This window comes from Salmo salar, chromosome ssa14 (genome assembly GCF_905237065.1).
Source record: "Salmo salar chromosome ssa14, Ssal_v3.1, whole genome shotgun sequence".
NCBI lineage: Eukaryota > Metazoa > Chordata > Actinopteri > Salmoniformes > Salmonidae > Salmo > Salmo salar.
This window is the reverse complement of record NC_059455.1, coordinates 64893471-64918514: the sequence shown is the minus strand read 5'-3', so window position 1 is coordinate 64918514 and position 25044 is coordinate 64893471. Positions and strand designations below refer to the sequence as shown.

General features: G+C 40.4%; 1 protein-coding gene and 1 long non-coding RNA gene across 2 annotated transcripts in view; both read right to left on the bottom strand.

Annotated features, from left to right (window-relative positions):
- Positions 1–1766: 1766 nt before the first annotated feature.
- LOC123726759 (uncharacterized) lies at positions 1767–3420 on the bottom strand. The gene is made up of 3 exons (XR_006758886.1): positions 3000–3420; positions 2737–2818; positions 1767–2584 (listed from the first exon to the last, which is right to left on the bottom strand). It is a non-coding gene; the product is annotated as an uncharacterized lncRNA (long non-coding RNA).
- A 226-nt stretch (positions 3421–3646) lies between these two features.
- The window catches only part of LOC106570137 (chitin synthase chs-2), a 38026-nt gene continuing 16628 nt past the window's right edge, over positions 3647–25044 (bottom strand). The window contains exons 3-18 of the mRNA XM_045693688.1: positions 17425–17551; positions 16289–16477; positions 9601–10637; positions 9411–9506; positions 9153–9311; positions 8240–8414; positions 7953–8054; positions 7704–7845; positions 7094–7294; positions 6713–6997; positions 6384–6563; positions 5807–6209; positions 5403–5440; positions 4961–5025; positions 4675–4785; positions 3647–3655 (exon numbers count right to left, since the gene is read on the bottom strand). Coding sequence (XP_045549644.1) covers positions 3647–3655; positions 4675–4785; positions 4961–5025; positions 5403–5440; positions 5807–6209; positions 6384–6563; positions 6713–6997; positions 7094–7294; positions 7704–7845; positions 7953–8054; positions 8240–8414; positions 9153–9311; positions 9411–9506; positions 9601–10637; positions 16289–16477; positions 17425–17551 — 3319 coding nt within the window. The remainder of the gene's footprint in view (positions 3656–4674; positions 4786–4960; positions 5026–5402; positions 5441–5806; positions 6210–6383; positions 6564–6712; positions 6998–7093; positions 7295–7703; positions 7846–7952; positions 8055–8239; positions 8415–9152; positions 9312–9410; positions 9507–9600; positions 10638–16288; positions 16478–17424; positions 17552–25044) is intronic.

Sequence of the window (25044 nt, the reverse complement as noted above, 5' to 3'; positions counted from 1 at the left end):
ATTGCAGTTAGCTACTGGCGAAGATCCAGATGAAAATGTTCAGAGTTTGCAGTAGGAATCCAGGGATATGGAGAGAAAAAAGATAGGTCCGTTATGCTCTGGTTTGAGTCACGTTGTACGAACTGGCGAGAGCTTTCCGAGCTAAAGGTTAGCTGATGACCGCTAGCAGTGATTTGCTGACTGGTAGCTGGTAGGTAGTTAGCTGATAGCTGGTAGGTAGTCAGTTGAGGGATTCCAGATCCGAAGTAAATAGAAATACTTTAGAAAAAAAAACAGATCCACGCCACATTGGGTGAGGCGGGATGCAGGAATGCAGGAGAGTATTTAGAAGTTGAGGTTTAGGAAAATATTTGTAAAAGATATGCGAAGAAAAAGATATATACAAGGGACACGACAAGACAAAGACGTCTTACTGCTAAGCCATCTTGGATATTTTAGGGAGCAGGGTGTAAAATATTAATAATTTATTCTTAATCTGACTTGCCTAGTTAAATAAAGGTTCAATAAAAAATATAAAATAATGAATCGTGTACAGCCAAAATCTGACTATAGAAATGTATATCCATCTCTGTCACATTATAAAACCGCTCGCATCAGGTGCGCGTTTGAGAATGGTGTTCTCACGTAATAGCATTTTGGAATGTTCACGCATATGGCCGAGACGAGTGAACACATTGTCGAGCTAGGAATGGGAATTATTCATAGTTTATCAAGCTGAATGTTGTGATTTGTTTCATCAGCCTCATCTTTGTGTTTAAACATTTTAGTATGGAACCACTGTTGTATGCATTTGACATTTTTCTGGCCTATTGTCCCAAAGTCTGTTGTGAAGTGTCCCAGACATATTTTTGAACGTCCCCGGGACGATAGAAAATTTGAGCCCTGGTTGTATGTGATCCAGAATTTGATTCCACCAACATGCACAAGGTGAAGGTAAAATGGCCAAAATACACACACCTACAGTATGTATATGTGTATAGTTACTTAGCTAAGTTAGCAAACAGTAAAATTATTTGATTTCCCCCCACTGTAACACAGTAGTATGTTAGCCAGCAGTACACAATATGGGTTTCAGTAGATAAACTAAAGTTAGCTAGGTGGCTTGCACAAAAAATAACTTACTTAGCTAGGCACCGTATATGTCATCTGCCCTCTTGGTGCTGGCATCGGCTGTAGCTGAGCTACTAACGTTAGCTAAATCCAACTCTTTGTTTCGAATCCTCATCGCTATATTCCGGTTGAAACATGGATGTCACCATATAGCTAATAGATGTTCCATCGTCTAATTGGTGTTGATGAGAGGAATCACTTGAAGCCATTGCTTCTGGTCAGTTCTTTCAGTTGTGCCCAAAGGATTGTTATTAGTGTCCACCTCCTTTTCAAAAAAGCCCGCCTTGGGGGACGGACGGGGGCCAGAGAACAAGGACCATCCCAAGTTGTAGTGTTTCAGGGACTGGAAAAAATGTGTCTGCTTGTATATTTAGCAATGAATCCAGTGATAGGAACATCGTTGAAATGGCTTTATCGAACAAGGACAACCATATCTACACCCGTAAAAACGTATAGTCCGATCAGTTAACATAGAGCCTTCACGAAATGCCACAAAGGACTACATGTATTTTTACATTTCTAAATTCCTCTTTAAGCGACCCTCTTACTCCCCAGCATGCATGCGATTCTATTCGCCCTCATCACAGGTGTTATCTGTCTTCAATCAAAACTTTGATATGTTGAATCAGACGTACACAGAAACTATGAGAGAAATACAGAATGTATATAGTTTTATTACGCATTGATTAGAATACAGATAGCAGAATGAAACAAAGCACAATTTGTTATCGGTGTAGAGGGCATATAAATTGTAAATAAGAATTTGTTCTTAACTGACTTAGCCTAGTTAAAAAAAGAAATGTATTTGTTCTATTCAGTTACATAATAAATACATAGCAAACATAACTCCACTAAAAGTTCATTAAATATCTCCATAAATCAGTGCAATAAACAGATAAAGTTCTTCATTCAAAAGGGAAAAGTATAACTGCTAACCTAAATACTAATCGGAAGTGATTCATAACAAAGCATTTGACAAAAAAGGGAAAGCAATATGATAACATTATATCACATTTCCCTGAGATTTAACTCACAGTCAATTGTTATACTCCGTTATGCTATAATACATGTTGTTGACCGCTGCAATTGTTTTTAATGTTTTGTCCCTGTCTTTGCTCTTGTATTGTATGTTCACACTGCTCTCGCAAAAGAGGTTCATCAAAGGTCTTTTCCTGGTTAAACAAAGGTTAACTATATTAAATAAAATAAATACTCTATAATCTCTACTACTTGGAACATTCTCCCTCAATACTACTATATGTAACTGTGCAACATCTAACACAAAACTGCAGTGCCCCTATCCGACTCCTACTCCTATTTTAGCTGCAACTGCTACCATTAAGAGACAGTCAGTAGTAAGACCTCACACTGGAGTTTCTTGGTTATGTTGCTGGATTGCTGCTGGATTCTCTATAGACAGAAATGTGTCAAAGAATTTGTCGTATTTGAGCTCTTTCTCCAGCATGTCAGGAATCTGTGAAGTTGGAGTCAGAAGGTACAGAAACACATCTTTAGTTATCCACCAACAGGAATGTCATTGATATGATATAAAATGAAAACAAAGTGTTGGTTCCTTTTGTGCCCTCGATGTTCCTCTTCATCGTCAACAAGATTATGTTAATTTACCTGCATGTCATCGCCTGGTTGTCTTCCCTCAGTCTTGGACTCCGTGTTCACAAATGCCACAAAATGGATCAGAGTGTAAATTCTAAAGGAACAAAATAATAATAATGTAATAGCAATAAAATGGGGACGATTTCATGGGTTAATTTATCATAATATAAAGGCAAACTAAATTACTTTAAGAAAATAGTATTTTGAAAATGTGGTTTAGAATTTGGTGATCCTGCCTATAAATAAATAAATACATAAATAATTGAAATAATCACCTGTGGTAGAACATGGCAAAGAATTGGATCAGCAGTAAGGATGCAAATCCCAAAAGGAACATCAGTCCTATTGGATCGATAAATAGATACTCCCTAGTCTGAGTCAGATTGAGATTGGATTTTGGGATTCTGATGGTGACTGAGGATCCAATGGCCTGAAGAGTGAACGTTGCCACCAGCCACATGGCATTGCAGATGAAAAAGATAAAAGTCACCTGTATGAAGAGGAGATGAGTTTCATTTAAAGGGATATGAACAAAACAGGCAAGCATGCACAAACAGTGGATTTCTCCGACTAGTGATTGATTCAATAGCACTAAACTATCTCTTTAATACCAGAGACAGACATAAAGTTCTACACCTTCTACTTGATGCTAATATCATGTACATTGAAATGAAAAGACAGCATACAGCCATAGCCATAGCCGCAGGGAAGTAGGAGTGTTGCAGCACCCCCTGATAAATTGAAATAATTTTGATAAAATAAAAAATACATTTTCCAAAAATGTGACTCGTTTCAGGAAACAAGGCGTATGTTGCGCATCATTACTTCACAGGAAGTCATGTTGTGCATCATTACTAAAATGTGTTTTGTGGCAGAAATGCCTTCTGGAATATGAACTGTAATGTGCCTTAATAACAAACTTTTATGCATTCTGTAAATACGAAGAAAGTTGTTAAATTACGAGCCTAGTTGGTTTAGCCACGGAAAAAGCCAGGGAACCTTCCCGCTAGCCGTGATTGGCTGAGATAATGTATGGGCAGGACATGCCGAGAGATGAGTTCAGATTGGTCTGCCATGTAGCAGACCAATCCTCCCTGACCAAGGCCCTTTTCCAACAATTGCTCAGTTTCGCCAGGCAGCCAGCTCCAGGAAGAGTCTTGGTGGTTCCAAACTTCTTCCATTTAAGAAGAATGGAGGCCACTGTGTTCTTGGGGACCTTCAATGCTGCAGACATTTTTTTATACCCTTCCCCAGATCTGTGCCTCGTCACAATCCTGTCTCAGAGCTCTACGGACAATTCCTTCGACCTCATGGCTTAGTTTTTGATCTGACATGCACTGTCAACTGTGGGATCTTATATAGACAGATGTGTGCCTTTCCAAATCATGTCCAATCAATTGAATTTACCACAGGTGGACTCCAATCAAGTTGTAGAAAAATCTCAAGGATGATCAATGGAAACAGGATTCACCTGAGCTCAATTTCGAGTCTCATAGTAAAGGGTCTGAATACTTATTTAAATAAGGTATTTCCATTTTTTATTTGTAATACATTTTTATGTATATTGCTATTAACATTGTACAATCTGTGTGTCTCTTTATTGGCCTGGGCTAATGTTCAAGACCCAGGCCCAGTTTCCCAAAAGCATCTTGCTGTCAGTTTGTCACTGTCAGAGTAGCCACTCATTTCTGTCATTTGTGTGGTATTAAAAAAGATCATGCTAACATCTTATTTCATGTAAATGTTGAAATGCATTTATAATAGGCCCATTTCTTCCCAGACTTTGCAACAACAAAAAAGCCCATATGTGGAAATCCTAAAAACGTACCTTCTAAACTGTATGCCACAACACAAATGTGATTATAGATGCATGCAATGCTTTATCATAAAGGGGATTCCCCCCCCCCCCAGCACCGCACACTCAAAATAGGGGTTATGCATACAGCATACCTTGTTTCTCAGTTCCATTAGGTCATTTGTGATTTTCTTCTGTTTTTCTTTATCCTCAGCTAGAGGTTCCAAATAGAGCTTCTGGAGCTCTCTCCAAAAGTCCTCCTCTCCCTGGAGCACACCAAGAGACACTTATTAAATAGTCAAGTCAGATATCTACAGTGTATAGTGAAACATATGTGATTCTGGATATAGTGACATACCAACAACGTGAAGCGGTTAGACAACTTTAAATGTATCTTGTAACTTTTATGTCATTCATAATATTATGTTGGTAATAATATACCTTCCCAAGAAAATCTTCATTTAGAGGGAAATCATAGGACTTATTCTGCAGTTGTGTTACCCAGTCTGTAGATACAAACAATCAAATAAAATATTAGTTATCACATGTGCCAAATACAACTGGTGTAAACTTTACAGAGAAATGTTTGGTTATGAACCTTTCCCAACGATGCAGTTAAAAAAAAAGATAAAATAAAATAAAATGGTAACTTCCACAAGAGAAACAAAATAAAATACACTAAAACGGCGCTATATACAGGGAGTATCAGTACCAGTACAATGAAGAGGGGACATAGTTAGCACAGTGTGCAGAGTAACGGTTACTAGGTGAAGTCTAAATGTGCGTGTTATTTTCTCACGTTTGTAAGATAATATCATAATGTCTTCATCTTAAAGTCACAAAGTGGAAAGATTGTAATAGATCTATTCAAAAATATACTCACTTTGTTCAGTAGACTGATGAGAACGGAATTCCACATTCCTAGATTGAAATAAATCAAACAATATTTGGTGTGCATTCCACACAACTTTCTCGATACACACATCAAAATAGGAAAAAAATGAAAAATACTAATTAAGAGAAAGATTTAAACTAAGATGTTAGATAGAAATATATTTTATATGCAATGGAACACTCCTGAAACAGATCCTTGTGGAATACCACATATAGCCTTGGAGTATAAGGACTTATCATTGAGGTGCACAAATTGGTACCTGTCAAGTATTTCACTTAGAACGTAGTACAGTATATTGGAGATATGCTTCTGGGAAAAAATACAGATCCAAATACTATGCTTAGTGTTTACACAGATCATATAAACACTCCAGACACTCAAAATGTAAATACCTGTTATTGTCTTCAGAGGTCAGATTAGGGTTCACCTTTGGCTCATTAGCCAACACAACAGTTTCTGGCACCTGACCATTCTGGTCTGCTACTTTGCCACTGTCCCAGCAGAGAAACTTGCAGCACTTGGCCTGTAGGATGCGCTGTGCGATGGCCTTGGTTGGTGGCGCAGCGACTTGGACACCTGTCTCCCGAGTGCCCCAGGACACATTGTTCATGTTGACCATGGAGTAGATGGTCAGCAGGAGGTAGCCACTGGGGATTGAGATGAAGTAGAGGAGGCCGTAGACGACCAGATGGAACTCCTTGGGGTGGAATGCTGCTGTGATGATGTTCATCAGCACCAGGCCTATGATAAACAGGCCGCTAGGAGTCCAAATGGTTTGCTGCTCAACCATAGCACCTGAGATGAACAGAGATAGTTAACATAATGACAAAGAATTGACGTTTTGTATTTAATGAATGTCCAAGTTTGATATTGCCCATTACGTTGACCGGTTAGTCCGTAACTCTGAGGTTTGTATTCTTGAGGTTTTAATTTATGTTGATGGCGATGAAGTCTAGTGTCATCATTTACCTATGATGGACAATGCCGTTCCTATCATGAGGAAAGCGTACAAGACACTCATGACAGCTGCTATGGCGATCTGTGTGTCCGATTTCAGCTTGAAGCAGACAAACAGGTACACCACAGGGGGCACTGTTGCAAGGACCAAAGCAACGTTGGGATTGATGTCTAGGATGAATGACAAGCTTCCTGAAAAAGAGAAAGGACCAGAATTATTAGGAACAATATTCATATTCCTTCAGTTTAACAAAATGTTTGTATCCTGTTACATCCCAACAACAAACTACCCCAAAGCTAGAGCGGTATGTGGCCCCTGACAGACAGGTTGCCGTGGATACCTGAGATCATTAGGCAGATTGTAGCCGGGCCTAGAATGGAGGCGGCCATGCTGAGAATCTGGTAGAGGATGAAGGGTTTGGAGATAGAGCTGTTCCTCTGGGAGGTCAGAGACCCTGAGCCCAGCAGATCGATGGTGTTGGCCATGGTGGAGGGCCCCCAGCGCCGCCGCTGGTTATAGAACTCCTTGAAGTCCTGGGGGGCGTTGGTGTAGGCGTCAGACGCAGCATTGTACTCCACCCTCCAGCCCTGCTGCAGAAGGAGAGTGCACAGCCAGCGGTCTTCACCTGTGAGAGCAGAGGGAGGAACTGTAGACGAGAGAGGACTACACAGACAAGCAGCTGTCTTCTTCGAATGAGTGTTGTACAGCAATAAAGATTTACCTTGATCATACTGTATGTAGTGGCTAGCCTCCGTGGCCTTAGTGGTGTATCTCTTCATGACGTTGTCGTCCATGAGGGCTGCGCCCCTGAACAGACTGAAGCAGCCGGGGCTGCAGAGCACGCTACCAAACACGTGCTCTGCAGTCTTCTGAAGCCAGTGGCCCACCGCGTACTCAAACTTCTGATACCATACCATAGGACCTGGGGTAATATAACAGAATGATCCGATATATTCTTGCCTTTTATCTCTAGTGTTATATTGTAAAAAGTGTTATGAATGTACATTAAACACATTTTATTCCATTTGACCATAGGACCTGAGTAGATATCTGTATAATAGGGGCCATAAATGATGTATATTATACCCTAACTGTACTTATAGTGTTCACATACAATATTGTTTTAGGACCGGGTACATATAGTGAAAAAAGCAAGTACCATTGCACTCAAACTTGAACTTAAATAGTCTTGGTTGGTGAGTACATCCAATAAACAATTAAACCAAAAAGATGATCCGGGTACGATGTTCAGTTGTGGCTGTCTATCAGATATGACAACTCCCTAACAATCATTTGATCCTTATTACGATTCACACGAAAGCTTTATATACCTGTGCCTGTTGGGTGAATCCTCCCACATGCCGCAGCCACACGTGGATAACGTTTCAGTCGATCTATTAGGAGCATTACAGCAGAGGGCTGGAAGTCGGTGTCCCCATCCAAAGCCAGTAGATAGGTATTGTCCTTCTCTTTCTAACAGAATACAAGAGTATCAGTCCCATTTCCTTTATAAGAGTAATTTAACAATTTATCCAAGTATGATGCTAGAATTATAAAAAATGATTGTTTATGCTGTTTACCATCATCTTTTTCTTCAGCTCGCTCTCATCTTCACCCTGATCAAACTTCTTGAAATACTTCCTGGTGAGTCGCCAGCCGAGAATGTAGTACAAGTACATAATCTGAAACAGTGAGTGAACTAATTAAGTCTGTGGTTTCATGTCTAATTCAACTTCATCATCCAACTTCAATTCAAGTATATCACTTTCAATGAAATCATAGCTTCGTGATAGTACAATCAAAATTGAAATAGTGTTAGACCTTTCACAGACACATGGTAAACTGTATATTGACAACATTGTCTCACCTGAGACCATCTCTTCTTGTGGCGGATCAGTAGCTTGTCCTTAAAGTGCACCATCAGCAGGTTGCCCTTAGGGAGGGTGTACTCCAGTCGACCTCCGTAAGGGGTGTGCAGGATCCTCTGGCATGGAAGGGGTGGGCTCTCTTTGAAGATGCATGAATCCTCCTCATTGAAGATACTGAGGTTCAAAGGATGAAATGAGGGAAAGTTTATGTACATTATTATTCTCACCCGTACTGTTAAATCTGCAGTGTACACTGGATTAGCAGTGCTGGGATTGAGTTACATTAGCACACTGAGCACCCCAGCAGTAGGGACCAAACTCACTGCTTTGACACATGCAGGTATTTTTCACTACACCAAATGCCGTTAGGCCTCAATCCAGCACCTGTCTGCTGTCAGAGGAGATGTCAACTGTGCACGTTCCCTGAAGTGACAATTACCCTGATGACATTGTCATGGAAAGTCCCATTAGGTTTTTATGCTTACTTTGACTCAACTTTTAACCCTTTTTTAAACATATTTTTCCCTACTGTCTGAGTTTGTTTTCTACTTGGACAAAAATGACATTCCTGATTGCGTAAGAGTTATTAAAATCATTCATTTGGCCATCATTCTTCAGATTTTTTTTTTTATCAGGCACACACTTCAACAAACAATGACATTGATGGGGATTTGTTACAAATGGTGGAGAATGTGGGTAGAGCATCCCCTGGTGGTTTTCAGAGGAATATGTGGTTTCTTTTTTTAACTTAATCTTGATAAATGTCGCTTGTTTTTTCTAGTACATCGATATTATGATATCATACGTACCATGTATTCATTTCTTTACAGATTAAACATTACATCAAGTATATATGCAGTTCATTTTGTGCATATTGGATCATCATTTGTGAACATTTGTTGCACTGCTTACTTGTAAACAACTCGGATAACGTCCACCAGGTCCTCTGCGTATTCGTTCACATGCCGTTCTTTACTACCTTTCACGTCTTTAAAAGCATCATCAAAGTAAATGTGAGACTCAAAGCTCACATCATCGTTGGAGTTATTCCTTGGCCTGTATTTGTCCAGCCTGGTAAAGAAACAAATAAAAAGACATCATTTGCGTGAAAAAGCTGCTAACTCTGCCAATTGTGTCGTTTCTCAATCATGTAAAAACATCAGACTGTACCTGAACATTGAGATGATCATTTTCATCATTTCGTCATAGTTCTCATGCCACATTGTTGCACACAGGTACACTGTGACTGGGTCAGTTTGTCTGTGGCTGGAGAAAACGTTACAATCGTAATTTGGCACTCCATCTCATGCACATTCATACAAAACTCTCCCACCCTCCACAGAATTTGCAATAATCTTACCATTCTTTCTTCCTCTGAATCTCAAAACGCGTGTTGAGCAGTATGGACTGTTCCAGAAAGGCCCCCTCGTACATCCTCCGCACAAACAGATTCTGTGTCCTCTCGATGCGCTGAAGCTGGAGGAACCAGATGTACATTGTGCACAGAATCCAACCCAACCACCAGCAGAGTGCAGAGCCTCCCAAGAGGCCCATTTCTGTTAGGTTGGTCATGTCCTGGGGACAGAGGGTATGGGTGATGTCCCTGACTAGCCTCTCAAACCAGACAGTGTCGCTGCTTAGGCCCCTGCCATATGTGATGTCCTGGCAGTACTCTGTAATGGTGTAGTTAGCACCTCTGGGGTCACTTGAATTCTGGAAGAAGATAATGACAGGAGCAACGAACGCTGCCAGAACACCTAACGAGGCCAGGTACATGGGTAACAGGAAGCTTCGCCGCATGGCGTGCATTTTGCAAGCCACCACCACGAACCAATGGCACAGAGCGGAGGACACTATCTGGATGGTCACCAAGATCAGGATCACCAACCCCACATCCCCTGGAACTGATGTCACCGATGACCAGACTCTGCCAGACAGAGGGACGTATGCCCCCACCACGGCTGCAGTGACAAGAATCCGGACCAGACTGGAGAGGATGCTCACCACATTCCTGGATCTCGCTATATCTTCGCATATACTGTCCAGGAAGGAGCTTTTGAAGAGGGTGCTGTAGTTCTCCCACCAGTTCAGCGAGACAAAGATGGTCCCCACTATTGCCAGTCCGATCCAGACATTCATCCCCCTATCTTCCTTCAACAGCAGGTAACTGAGGATGAAGAGCACGTAGCCTGACAGTATGAGGACTAATGAGATGATTGGGGGCACTATGAATTGCTTCGTCTCCCTCGCAATGCACTGAGCGGCCACCTGGAAGATGGAGGACAGGATGCTGATGCTGTTCAGCATCATCACATTGGTCACGATGCCGAAGAATGGCATGGCAACAATGGTGAGAACCGCTGTCCCCAGCGACACCAGGAATTCGACACACAGCACCTGGAAAATTGTACATTATCAGAATTACAATTGTATCATTAAATGCAAGCAAATGTAATGCTAAAGGATGAAAAACATTCTGAGAGAAGCTAATATAATATAACACATTCTGTTCCGGAAATACAACGATCTGTCCTTAACCCACTAAGGTCGATGTCCACGTCCCGCGGATATCTAATTAGCATAATAAAACAATTCCCATAAAAATCTGTCAGTTTAAACTAGAGATACAGTTCTGTTTTTTTGCATTGTATGCGTCTCAATCCACCGCATCCACCGATATCGCTCTTACGCATCTGCGGTGAAAGGTGGCAGAGCTAGAGCTGTGTTTGTCAGACCATTAGACATCCCAAAAATCTACAGACTCGTGTGAAGGTAACTGGTACTGGATTAAAACATTTATGGAAGTATGGAGGAAGTTTTGTGCCTACCCAAATAAGTAGGTTAAATATGTGTAATATATACAGTTGAAGTCAGAAGTTTACATACACCTAACCTCGCGTGTGCGAGCAAGGAGTCCTACAAACCTGATTCAGTTACACCAGCTCTGTCAGTAGGAATGGGCCAAAATTCACCCAACTTATTGTGGGACGCTTGTGGAAGGCTACCTGAAACATTTGATCCAAGTTCAACAATTTAAAGGAAATGCTACCAAATACTAATTGAGTGTATGTAAACTTCTGACCCACTGGGAATGTGATGAATGAAATAAAAGCTGAAATAAATCCTTCTCTCTACTCTTATTCTGACATTTCACATTCTTAAAATATTGTGGTGATCCTAACTGACCTAAGACAGGGAATTTTTACTAGGATTAAATGTCAGGAATTGTGAAAAACTGAGTTTAAATGTATTTGGCTAAGGTGTATGTAAACTTCCAACTTGAACTGTATATATAGTACCAGTCAAAAGTTTGGACACACCTACTCATTAAAGGGTTTTTCTTAATTTTTTACAATTTTCTACATTGTAGAATAATAGTGAAGATATCAAAACTAGGAAATAACACATGGAGTCATGTAGTAACCCCCCAGAAATGAACAAATATAAATATATTTTATATTTGAGATTCTTCAAATTAGCCACCCTTTGACTTGATGACAGCTTTGCACAATCTTGGCATTCTCACAACCAGCTTAGTGAGGTAGTCACCTGGAATGCATTTCAATTAACAAGTGTGCCTTGTTAAAAGTTAATTTGTGGAATTTCTTTCCTTCTTAATGCGTTTGAGCCAATCAGTTGTGTTGGGACAAGATTTCAAGATCTTTTAAACTTTTTCAAGTGCAGTCGCAAAAACCATCCAGAGCTTTGATGAAACTGGCTTTCATGAGGACCGCCATGGGAAAGGAAGACTCAGAGTTACCTCTGTTGCAGAGGATTAGTTCATTAGAGTTAACTGCACCTCAGCTTGCAGCCCAAATAAATGCTTCACAGAGTTCAAGTAACAGACAGATCTCAACATCAACTTTTCAGATTAGATTGTGGGAATCAGGCCTTCATGGTCGAATTGCTGCAAAGATACCACTACTAAAGGACACCAATAAGAAGAAGAATCTTGCTTAGGCCAAGAAACACTAGCAATGGACAATCAACTGGTGGAAATCTGTCCTTTGGTGTGATGAGTCCAAATGTAAGATTTTTGGTTCCAACCGCGTGTCTTTGTGAGACGCAGAGTAGGCGAACGGATGATCTCTGCATGTGTGGTTCCCACCATGAAGCATGGAGGAGGAGGTGTACTGATGTGGGGGTTCTTTGCTGGTGGCAGTCTGTGATTTATTTAGAATTCAAGGCACACCAGCATGGCTACCACAGCCTTCTGCAGCAATACGCCATCCGATCTGGTTTGTGCTTAGTGGGTCTATCATTTGTTTTTCAACAGGAAAATGACCCAACACACCTTCAGGCTGCCTAAGGGCTATTTGACCAAGAAGGAGAGTAATGGTGCTGCATCAGATGACCTGGCCTCTACAATCACAGGACATCAAACCAATTGAGATGGTTTGGGATGAGTTGGACCGCAGAGTGGTGGAAAAGCAGCCAACAAGTGCTCAGCATATGTGGGAACTCCATCAAGATTGTTGGAAAAGCATTCCAGGTGAAGCTGATTGAGAGAATGCCAAGAGTGTGCAAAGCTATCATCAAGGCAGAGAGGCTACTTTAAAGAATCTAAAATAAAACATAAGTTTTGATTTGTTTAACACTTTTTTTGTTATTTCATAGTTTTGATGTCTTCAATATTATTCTACAATGTAGGAAATAGTAAAACTAAAGAAAACCACTTGCATAGTAGGTGTGTCCAAACCTTTGACTGGTACTGGAGCTTTCTTTTTTTTAATTTTCTTTTTTTTTTGTTAAGGGGTGGATCAGCTTAATATTGCGGAAAGATTGTTGCTTCCATCAATGTAATTGTCTGCATCATTTCCAATCCCCCATATACTTTTTTGGTAAATATATATCCATATACATACGCATACCTATATAGATATACATACTTTTTAAAGAATATACCTTTATTATTCCCCACAAACCCTACCACCCTTCCCCCAATTGGAGTAAACTAATAAACACTTATGCTTCTACCTTCAGTTTATACATCTTATACACATTTTACAGACACAATCTATTTTACAATAGTTCTATTTAGTTTGTTTTTAATCTTTCCTCTATTTCTGATGTCCTTCCAGTTTGATTTCTATTTGCAACTGTGCTATTTCACAAAATTTCTGAACCTATATACATTTTACAGACCCTGTATGTTTTACATTGGTTATCTTGTTATTAGTCCCACCCTTCAGCTCCATTCAACCCCTCCCATCTATCTCTCATCATCAGCCATTTTGGATTTCTATTTGCCATATATTTTTCAACTGTGCTGTGATGCTTCACAAAAGTACTGAACCTTTCAATTCTCATAGCTTCTACAGATTGTAAATTAAAAATAAACATTTTTTCTAAAATAATTATTATATTATTGATTGACTGACTATGGCTTTTCAAATCACCCAGTACTGCTATCTGAGGCGTTAGTTCTAGGCAAATGTTGCAATTCTTCAGCCATTCCTGGACCTGTGACCATTTACATTTTAGTCATTTAGCAGACGCTCTTATCCAGAGTGACTTACAGTAGTGAATACATTTCATGCATTTTTTTTTTTGTATTGGCCCCCCGTGGGAATTGAACCCACAACCATGCTCTTCCAACTGAGCCACAGGGATGACCAAAAACAAGCTACATATGGACAATACCAAAATAAATGATCTAATGACTCTGCCTCCTCACAGCAAAATCTGCAGAGCTGGGAAGATTGTATCCCCCATATATATTACATTCTATTGCTTGCAAGAATTTTCTATAGTAATTTAAATTGAAAAATGTGAAGTTTTGAATCTGGCGTTGTTTTGCGTATCAATTTATAAAACATGTGCCATGGAATGGGTACATCGAAAATCTTTTCCCAACTATTTTGCAATTTATATGGCACAGCTGTCAGTTTTTTGGTACTTAAATTAAATTGGTATATGTTTTTATTTATCACACTTTTCTTTAACCATTTATGTTCTTTAATACCCGTGTAGCTCAGTTGGTAGAGCATGGTGTTTGCAACGCCAGGGTTGTGGGTTCGATTTCCCACGGGGGACCAGTATGGAGAAAAAATGTATGAAATGTATGCATTCACTACTGTAAGTCGCTCTGGATAAGAGCGTCTGCTATATGACTAAAATGTAAATACAGGGCCGACATACAAGTTTCTTACTTTTTTCCCCTTCTACTTTTTGTGGTAATGCTGCAATTAATTGGCTGTAATTTTGGGTCAAGCAGACATTTCCATATGTCTGTGTTAGCTGCATGTGTGACATAACTCCATCAGTCCTATTTATGATATCATTCACTAAAGTTATACCTTTTTTATTTTTTATTTAGTGTATTATTAGTATATTTGAGTTTAACCACAAGATTTGTTGTATTATTTGTTCTGCCTTTTCAAGTGGATTAAACTGAAATTGCAACCAACTTTCTAAGGCTTGTTTAAAAAATAACGATATTTTGAAGATGATTTCCTTTTCAAACAACCGAAAGTGAGCAGGTGTAATCTGAATAAAGGGAAAAAGACCATTCTTGAACATAGAATGAGATATTCCTACCAATTTACTAGAGAACCAGTTTGGATTTAAGTATAACCTTTGTATGACTGATGTCTTTAGTGAGAGGTCTAATGCTTTAATATTTAATCATTTCTGCCCTCTGAATAAATATTCGTTATATAAATAGTCCCTTTTAATTTTGTCTGGCTTGCTGTTCCAAATAAAATTGAATATTTTTTGTTCATATAATTTAAAAAGCAGGCCACTAGGTGTAGGCAAAACCATAAGCAAATAGGTAAACTGTGATATGACTTAAAGAGTTAATCAGGGTGATTTTTCCACAAATAGACAGGTATTTTCCTTTCCATGGTAGCAAGATCTTATCTATTTTTGCTAACTTTCTATAAAAATGTATTGGAGTGAGATCATTTATTTATTTTGGGATTTGTATACCGAGTATGTCCACATCTCGTCAGACCATTTAATTGGTAAACTACATGGTCATGTAAAATGTGAATTTTTTTGTGATCCAATACTTATCATAATTTGGTTTTAATCCAGAGAGGATAGCAAAAGTATCTAGATCCTCTATGAGGCCGTGGAGAGATTCTAATTGTGGTTTTAAAAGAAAACATGAGTCATCAGTGTACAATGACACCTTCGTTTTTAAGCCACGATTTGTAATTATTTACTATTTTACACCTAGGGTTACTATACATAACTTTAACCCATTTTATAAGAGATTCCCCAAAATTGAAATATTCTAGGCATTTATATATAAACTCCAGTTGTACTTTATCAAAAGCCTTTTCAAAATAAGCTATGAAAACCAGGCCTGGTGTCCCGATATTTGAGATACTGGAGCTTATATGTTTCTCCTAGATATAGGTCAGACACTTCAAAACCTTGTTCCTTGTGATTCATTTTTGTTGTTGTTGCCATTTATGAATATGTTATTCAATGTATTTATATTGGCTATTGTAGTAAAGGCCAAATTCAATATTTTATCAAATATTTTTTTTTATATATATATATATATATTTATGCCTAAAGGGGTCCTAAAAATCTAAATCAAATAGCTAAATGATCCATGGTATGACCATCTTAAAACAGCTTAGACTCTTACATTTGTTTATGACAGGGCTGGAGATGTTATCCCTCCGATGCTGTTCCCTTTTCATAACATACTATGAATTGTCATTTTAAGCTGAAACTTCATTGACGACAGTGTTTTCACTAATTATCAGTATTTTAACATACAAATGTAATCCTAAAGCCATTTACAAAAGCACACGGACAAACAAAACTTCTCTCAAGGTAAGAAAATGATTAAGATAGCGGTAAAAACCCAGCACACTATCCCTTTAGCTTTAAAAGAGCAACGTTTTCCTACGCTCCCCCACTCCCCTGAAGCATCTAATCCTCATTCCCAAGCTAAATGACGTGAACCTGGCTCAATCTACGTTCCCACTGCTCACCTAGACAAAACAAGTTAGCAGATCTGTCCCTGATACGTCATCTAGGGGAACAATAATAAATCATGTCATTTTTGAACACCTGGTGCTTACCCACACAATCGTCTTCATTGATGGTTTCTCTGAGTCTTTGAAGAATATTTTCCACAGGCTTTTAATGAGGAGCAAGACACTTGGTCCAATCACAGCACAGCTGACACTGAGGAGGGCGCATGGCTTTTGGTCAGCTGGGACTGTATTGGTGGCGTTACTTGACAGTGTTATCAGGAGCAGAAAGGATCCCTGCAAAAATAATAGAGATGTGAAATTGGGATAATATCGGTAAGTCTTCAAGACTTGATATTTACGACTCAAATTAGTTGTTAAAAAAACATGTACAAAGATAATAAATACACAGTTTTGTAATCTGTAATGTAATCTGACAAGATTGCGTGAAGCAGGGCTCCACTGCAAAAGAGACATGGTCTCAATGGGGACTTCCCTGTGAAAATAAAGGTTAAATAAAATAAGGTGGATAGATTCCGTGTGCGTGTGTGTGTGTGGTGTGTAGACATATCTGTGAGACCGCTTTATAAGTATAGCCAGTTATTATTTAGTTAATACGTAGTTTATGAATAATTTACAAAAAGTTATGCTTTAGCACATCACAGCTCACTCTTGACAAACACCCCAAATGACAATTCCATCATCAGCAGGTCAAGCGTTTTAATCATCTAGGCTGGCTGGCTGTCGGTAGAGATAAGGGATGTATTAATCCAACTTGGTATGGTACACAATTATTACTGACTCAGCGCCCACGTACTTATCCAATTACTTTTATTAGAGATGTCCACCAGTTCAACACCAGAGCCAGAGACTGATAATGACTGAGGTAAAAACACATTTTTTTATATACTGGTGCTTTTGAGTGGCACAAACTACCACAGCAATGTAAAGTTTTTCTGACCATAACTTCATTTTTTTTTAAATGTCAAAAGCTGTCTATGATTGAACAATTGAACCCTTTTCATATCTGTATCTATGTAATGTATCTATTTAAAGTATGTATGTAATACATTTTGTAACAAGCACTGTGGTATCACTGTCATGTTTTTAAAATGCTTTTTCTGTGTGTAAATGTATTTTTTTTACTGGCAAATAAAATCAATCAGTGGCTCCTTAAACGTAAAGTTTTACGAATAGTTTTGTAGTTGCAAACAAATATCCTTCCTTAAACCAAAACATCTTACCTTACTAAATATGCCAAGAGCAAATACAAGAAGGGCAACAATAAAGAAGAAAAGCCATTGCAGAAGTTTTTGGGATGTCTGTTCATTCTGGATGACAGGGACATCTTTTCCCACGTCCCAAGATCTCCTAAAAGGCAGAGAGAAAAGTGAATGTTGAAAATTAACTGTGGTGATGGAATAATTATTTAACTCAAAATTTAGCCTACTTAAACTTGATACTTTCTTAAAATCACAAATTACATTTAGATAGAGCATCAATTTAGCAGAGTAAAACAATTGGTACTATGGTGAATTACCTGATAACATGCTCTTTGTCTATATTCATCCTATCCGTATTTGAGCTGTTTGTATGTATGCGTACATTATAACCCTCCTGGCTTATATTTATAGTGCAGTCAGGGTGTGGGTAGAAATGTGCATATAATCAGGTAGGTTGAAGGAAGATTCAGCTGAACTTTGCCAACTTCCTTGTTAATTACTGAGGGGAGAGGTTTAGGTGAGGTTAGGATATGAGTCAGGTGCATGGAGTTAAGTGGTAGGGTTAGCCACCATTTAAAACAAAAGGGATGATGGCCAACATTGAAAACAAAAGGGATGATAGGCACCATTTGTCTATCGAAACAAGTAGAACAATTTATCCTGGGGCTTATTTTTCATATCAATGCAATCTTGAAGAAAATGGAGGGATCAACTTGTTGATTTATTAAGTCTTTATTGTCCTGGCATTTCAGTAGAAATCTAAACAACATGGATAACAAACACCAACATGTTTTGGCTTGGTATCTGCCTACACCAGGTATTCAAACCTTTCCCCCCTGGTGAAGTCAGCCGAAATGCATTGGTGTTTGTTTGGTAGTCATTTGTCTGTTTTCTGACAGTCATAGCCTACCCTTTTCAAAGAGTTACCATGTCTCCATGGCCTCACAGTTTTTACCCATTGGAGTGCACCACCACAATTGCTTATTGTAAAGATGTGATGCTATCTTGTCACGTCTCCCATAAATAGAGTTTTTAATCTCAATGGGATGATTTAGGATAAATAAACCAAATTAGTATTTCTTGATAACAGATGAAGCAGCTTCTCTATGAACCCTGATCAGTATCATCATCATACCTGCTCATAATCTTCCTTGACAATCAAAGCATTCCACTGAGTAGAATGTTAGTGCGTGAGTAACGACACGTGCGGTCCGTTTCCCAGTACTTAAGACAGAAGAGTGGAATGAGTGGAATGTCTCATCAACAATTCCTAGAAGTGTATATGTGGCAGAAAACAACGTTCACATTGTGGTTTCCCCATTATGGTACAGTAAGGGAAAAAGTTTTTGATCCCCTGCTGATTTTTTACGTTTGCCCACTGACAAAGAAATGATCAGTCTATCATTTTAATGGTAGGTTTATTTCAACAGTGAGAGACAGAATAACAACAAAAAAATCGAGAAAAACGCATGTCAAAAATGTTATCAATTAATATGCTTCACCTTGGTGACGTCATCCGCAATCATAACTTTCAGGTTCACTGCTATGCGGATAACACAGCTCTGTTTCCCAATCAGACCCAGTGACCAAGCTAGCGTAGCTGCCCTTCACAAGTGTCTTTCTGACATCAAATGTTGGATGTCTGACTATTTTCTTTTGCTCAATGATAAAAATCTGGTGTTGTTGCATTTGGCCCCCACCTTGCTAAAACTCAGATTGTAGATAACCTTGGTAATTTCTCCACAAATGTAAAGCCTATGAGCAGAAACCGTATTGTCTTCTTTGACCCTGAGCAAAAGCTGCATATAAAAAAGGTTTTCCAGTCCTGCTTTAATTATCCAAGAAATATAGCTAAAGTCAAGTCTTTTATCTCAGTCACTGATCTGGAGAAACTTCTAAACTCAGCAAAAAAGACACGTCCCTTTTTCAGGACCCTGTCTTTCAAAGAAATTTCATAAAAGTCCAAATAACTTCACAGATCTTCATTGTAAAAGGTTTAAACACTGTTCCCCATGCTTGTTCAATGAACCATAAACAATTAATGAACATGCACCTGTGGAACGGTCGTTAAGATACTAACAGGTTACATACGGTATGCAAATAAGGTCACAGTTATAAAATTTAGGACACTAAAGAAACCTTTCTACTGACTCTGAAAACACCCCAAAAAAAGATGCACAGGGTCCCTGCTCATCTGAGTAAAAGTGCTTTATGCATTCTGCAAGGAGGCATGAGGACTGCAGATGTGGCCAGGGCAATAAATTGCAATGTCCGTAATGTCAGACGCCTAAGACTGCGCTACAGGGAGACAGGACAGACAGCTAATTGTCCTCGCAGTGGCAGACCACGTGTAACAACACCTGCACAGGATCGGTACATCCGAACATCACACCTGCGGGACAGGTACAGGACGGCAACAACAACTGCCCGAGTTACACCAGGAACGCACAATCCCTTCACCAGTGCTCAGACTGTCCGCAATAGGCTGAGAGAGGCTGGACTGAGGGCTTGTAGGCCTGTTGTAAGGCAGGTCCTCACCAGACATCACCGGCAGCAACGTCACCTATGGGCACAACCCCACAGTCGCTGGACCAGACAAGACTGCAAAAAGTGCTCTTCACTGACGAGTCGCGGTTTTGTCTCACCAGGGGTGATGGTTGGATTCACGTTTATCGTCAAAGGAATGAGCGTTACACCGAGACCTGTACTCTGGAGCGAGATCGATTTGGAGGTGGAGGGTCCATCATGGTGTGAGGCGGTGTGTCACAGCATCATCGGACTGAGCTTGTTGTCACTGCAGGCAATCTCAACACTGTGCGTTACAGGGAAGACATCCTCCTCCCTCATGTGGTACCCTTCCTGCAGGCTCATCCTGACATGACCCTCTAGCATGACAATGCAACCAGCCATACTGCTCATTCTATACATGATTTCCTGCAAGACAGGAATGTTAGTGTTCTGCAATGGCCAGCGAAGAGCCCGGATCTCAATCCCATTGAGCACGTCTGGGACCTGTTGGATCGGAGGGTGAGGGCTAGGGCCATTCCCCCCCGAAATGCCCGGGAACTTGCAGGTGCCTTGGTGGAAGAGTGGGGTAACATCTCACAGCAAGAACTGGCAAATCTGGTGCAGTCCATGAGGAGGATGCAGCTGGTGGCCACACCAGATACTGACTGTTACTTTTGATTTTGATCCCCCCCTGTGTTCAGGGACGCATTATTCCATTTCACATGTCTGTGGAACTTGTTCAGATTATGTCTCAGTTGCTGAATCTTGTTATGTTCATACAAATATTTGCACATGTTAAGTTTGCTGAAAATAAACGCAGTTGACAGTATGAGGACTTTTCTTTTTTTTGCTGAGTTTACATGTTTTTATTTCCTCACGCCTAGATTACTGTAACTCGTTATATACACCTATCTCAGTAAGAAATCACTCCATTGTCTAATAAAGTTATTTTTATTACTACTATACCCACCCGCATCAAAAGGTAGCAGTGATAAATAATAAGGAAATAAAGAGAGGTAAGGATTTCCCCAGAAACCCTCCCATGGCATGACATTACATCCCCATTAGTTACAAATAAATTATTGGCATGCTCACCTCTAAGGTATGCAGCAGTGTGACAAGCCCTAGATGAACTCCAGAGGCGAACTGGCTGAAGCAGCCAAAGAAGTCCAAGGCTCCATCTAAGAGTGAATTGATTCTCGATTGCTATACGGTTTTGGAAATATTAGGCTGTATACTTTCATAATGTCACATCTGCTCCTGCCACGCCCTCTAATGCTCATCCAGTGTCTCCTTGACTTGCCGCCACTTCCCAGCGGTCTCTCCCTCTCTTTGTGTGTGTGTGTGTGTGTGTGTGTGTGTGTGTGGTCGGAGACAGGTGTGCTGGAGTCAGAGCACATCCCCACCAGCTGCAACCTGTTCCATAATCAAGACCTCTACAAATACTCAGTCCTGCCACTTCCACACTGCCAGATTGTAATCTCTGCTCAGTCAGTCCATGTTTCTAGCCGTTAGTTCCTGTTGTCCTATCGTGCCTGTTTCCCCTAATAACGCTGTTTTCCTCTCCGCTATAGTTCTGCCCGCTCTGACTCTGGTCCCTGTCTCCAGTCCGACATCTCGTCAGTCCTGGATTCCACACTCTACGCTCTCTTGGATTCCCCTCCAGACCTGCTTACCCTGTCCTCACACCTCTCGCTCCAGCCTCAGCTTTCGCACCTGGTTTCCAGCATCCCGCCCGAGCTTCCCCTGGCCTGCACTCAATCTCCCCCCAGTGTTTCAATAAATACCTCGGTTACCTCATCCCAGTCTCCTCGTCTGAGACTGCTCTTGGGTTCACCTGTTCCACTCCGCATGACAGATAAAGCATCAAATATCAGTTTATATTTGTCTAAAATAGCACTCAGGTTAAGAATATGGCCACACGTAGCCTGTGTCTTATATGGTTTGTAATCAATTGTTCATTTTCCCCACAATATCTAGCCTAGGTTGGATTTCAGGCTACTCAAGTATTGGATTGCTTGTATTTTTCCATCTTCTTTTGCCTCTATTAACTGATTAGAAAATGGTACCATGTAAAAGATAGTTTGAAACTTTGTGAGAGAATCTTAATTGTTTAATGAAAAGTCAAGAAAACACAAAATAACAACAATTCCAACACATGTCAACAAGGTCCTATGGATAGTGGCATGGAATTGGTTTGGGATCAGACCAGAGACACAGTCTTGTACATACAGAAGGGTCCAGGGTGAGGGAGTTATTTCAATACACACAACAGCTACAGCTTTGATTGTCTTAATGACACATAAGGCCTTCTGTATTCTTCAAGAGCGGAGGGAGAACAGACACACTCAGAGCAGGTTTGAGTACTGTACATGTGTGAGTCCCAAAAAGAATAAATGTTACAATCCAACAAAACCTGCTGCAGCAGTGGCTTATAAACACTAAACGAAAGTGAAAGAGCGTTCATTATTCAGTTGTTCAAAAGAAGGGCAAACATCACATAGTACAGTCACATTATTATGAAGTAGACCGTGTCTATTGCCTGATTCCTGTCACTCTGGATAATCCTTTCAGTTTCCACATGGATTCCACATGGATTGGGGGGGGCACATTTAATGCAATGTATTCACTACTTTACAGCAATTCATGGTCCTCCAGGCATAGCTTACACCACTTTGATTGCACAACTCATGATTTACATATAAATTGAAAGCTGCCACATTTATGAAAACCTTTTAACAAGTATATCTCCCTAGCTCCCTAGTTAGCTTGGTCAGTAACTGCTGTGTACTGTAGACTAAAACAACTTATTCATCTTTATCAATAAGCCCCATTCCGGAAGCTGATGACATTTCAGGACACTCTTGGGCTCATAGCCACTATTTGGGGACCTGGTGTCACGTCCTGACCAGTATAACGGTTATTTGTTATTGTAGTTTGGTCAGGACGTGGCAGAGGGTATTTGTTTTTTTGTGGTTCGGGGTGGTGGTTTATTTAGTAGGGCATTTGATTTATTATTTCCGGGTTATGTTCTTTCTGGTTTGTTGTATGTCTATGTTGATGGGGGGTTGGACTCTCAATTGGATTCAGGTGCTTTCTCGTTGCCTCTGATTGAGAGTCCTATATATGGGTAATTGTTTGGTTTAGTGTTGTGGGAGATTGTCTCTTGTTTTGTGTGTCTATACATGACAAGACTGTTTTGGTGATAGTCTGTTATTTTGGTGTTCTTTTTTTAGTTAAAATAAACTACAAGATGAGCATCCACATTCCTGCTGCGTTTTGGTCCTCCATTCCAGATGACAACCGTGACACCTGGTTTATGGACTATATGTTACAATTTAATGCCCTTTTAATTTAATTGGAATGTTCCGCTTCCTGGCAGCCATGTTGGACGACCAACGCTTTAATTCTCCCGACGACAACAGCCATGTGGCTACCTCAAACTGCATGACAACTGTGCCTAAAACTAGTTGATTCATCACCACAGTTATTTTCTGTGGAGGAAACGGAGTATCTGGGATACACAGTGGGAAGAGGATTAATCAAACCCTAACGTAAGAAGGTGGAGGCACTTAGAGAATGGCCGAAACCAGTAAATAAGAAGAAGGTTCGAGCCTTCCTAGGGCTGACCGGGTACTACCGGAAGTTCATCCCAAGTTATGCGACAGTGGCCGCCCCACTCACCGACATGACTAGAGCCAGAGGGCCAAACATGGTCAAGTGGGATGAAAGGGCAACCAAAGCATTTAGGACATTACAGGAGGCCATCTGCTGTAATCCAGTGCTGGTGGTACCAGACTTTGAGAGAGAGTTTGTGGTTCAGACGGATGCCTCAGAGGTCGGCTTGGGAGCAGTGCTGTCCCAAGAGGTAGAAGGGGTGGAACACCCCATCCTGTTTTTATGCAGGAAGCTGGAACCACGGGAAACCAACTACTCAGTTGTTGAGGAAGAGGCGCTGGCAGTAAAGTGGGCTCTGGAAAGCCTGAAATACTACCTGCTGGGGCGCCACTTCACCCTCATCAGTGACCATGCACCACTCACCTGGATGCATAGGGCTAAAGGGAAGAATGCTCGGGTGATGCGGTGGTTTTTGAGTCTCCAACCGTTTCACTTTGACTTGAAACACAGAGCAGGAAAGGAAATGGGAAATGTGGATGGGTTATCCCGCATGCACACATATTTTGCTGCGGTAGCCCGACCTAGGGGGTCAGATCTAGGGGGGAGATGTGTGGCAAAGAAGGGGGTCGAGTGATAAATGGCAGATATGTGAGGGCAGAACTAATAAACGGGCTCTGCCCGATCACTAAAATGGCCACCCCGATCAGAACTACAGATCACAAAATGGCCGACTGCCAAATCTACAATTCCCAGAAGCAAGGGGAACCCTCAGAAGGTGGAGCCGACCCACAGATAAAGGGTCAAGAAAAACCAGGAAGAGAGAGAGAGGGCGGGAAGGATCTATGAACCATAGAGAAAGAGACAATCTACATTGGCTGGATTTACCGTGTACGAGCTGGACTGTTTTGGACTTACCTGTTGGCGTTTAGACCTGGACCTACCGAGAACCAGATTTGTGTACCGAACCCTGCTATCCTTGACCTTACCTGCGGCCTGGGTGGACCAGGACAGATTAACAAACCCACAGGTACTGTCATGTTCGAAATAACTTTCATTCTGTGCTGACTTTGGTGACAGTTTCCCACTTAATTTGTGACAAACGCTCCTAACTTTGAAGAGGTTTGCCACATATAATAAACACAGAAATTCGAGCCGTTGGTCATTAATATGGTCAAATCCGGACACTGTCATTTCGAAAACAAAACGTTTATTCTTTCAGTGAAAGACGGAACTGTTCCGAATTTTATCGAACGGGCGGCAACCCTAAGTCTAAATATTGCTGTAACATTGCACAAGCTTCAATGTTATGTCATAATTATGTAAAATGCTGGCAAATTAGTTCGCAACGAGCCAGGCTGCCCAAACTGTTGCATATACCCTGACTCTGCAAGCAATGAACGCAAGTGACACAATTTCCCCTAGTTTAATATTGCCTGCTAACATGAATTTCATTTAACTAAATATGCAGATTTAAAAAATATACTTCTGTGTATTGATTTTAAGAAAGGCATTGAT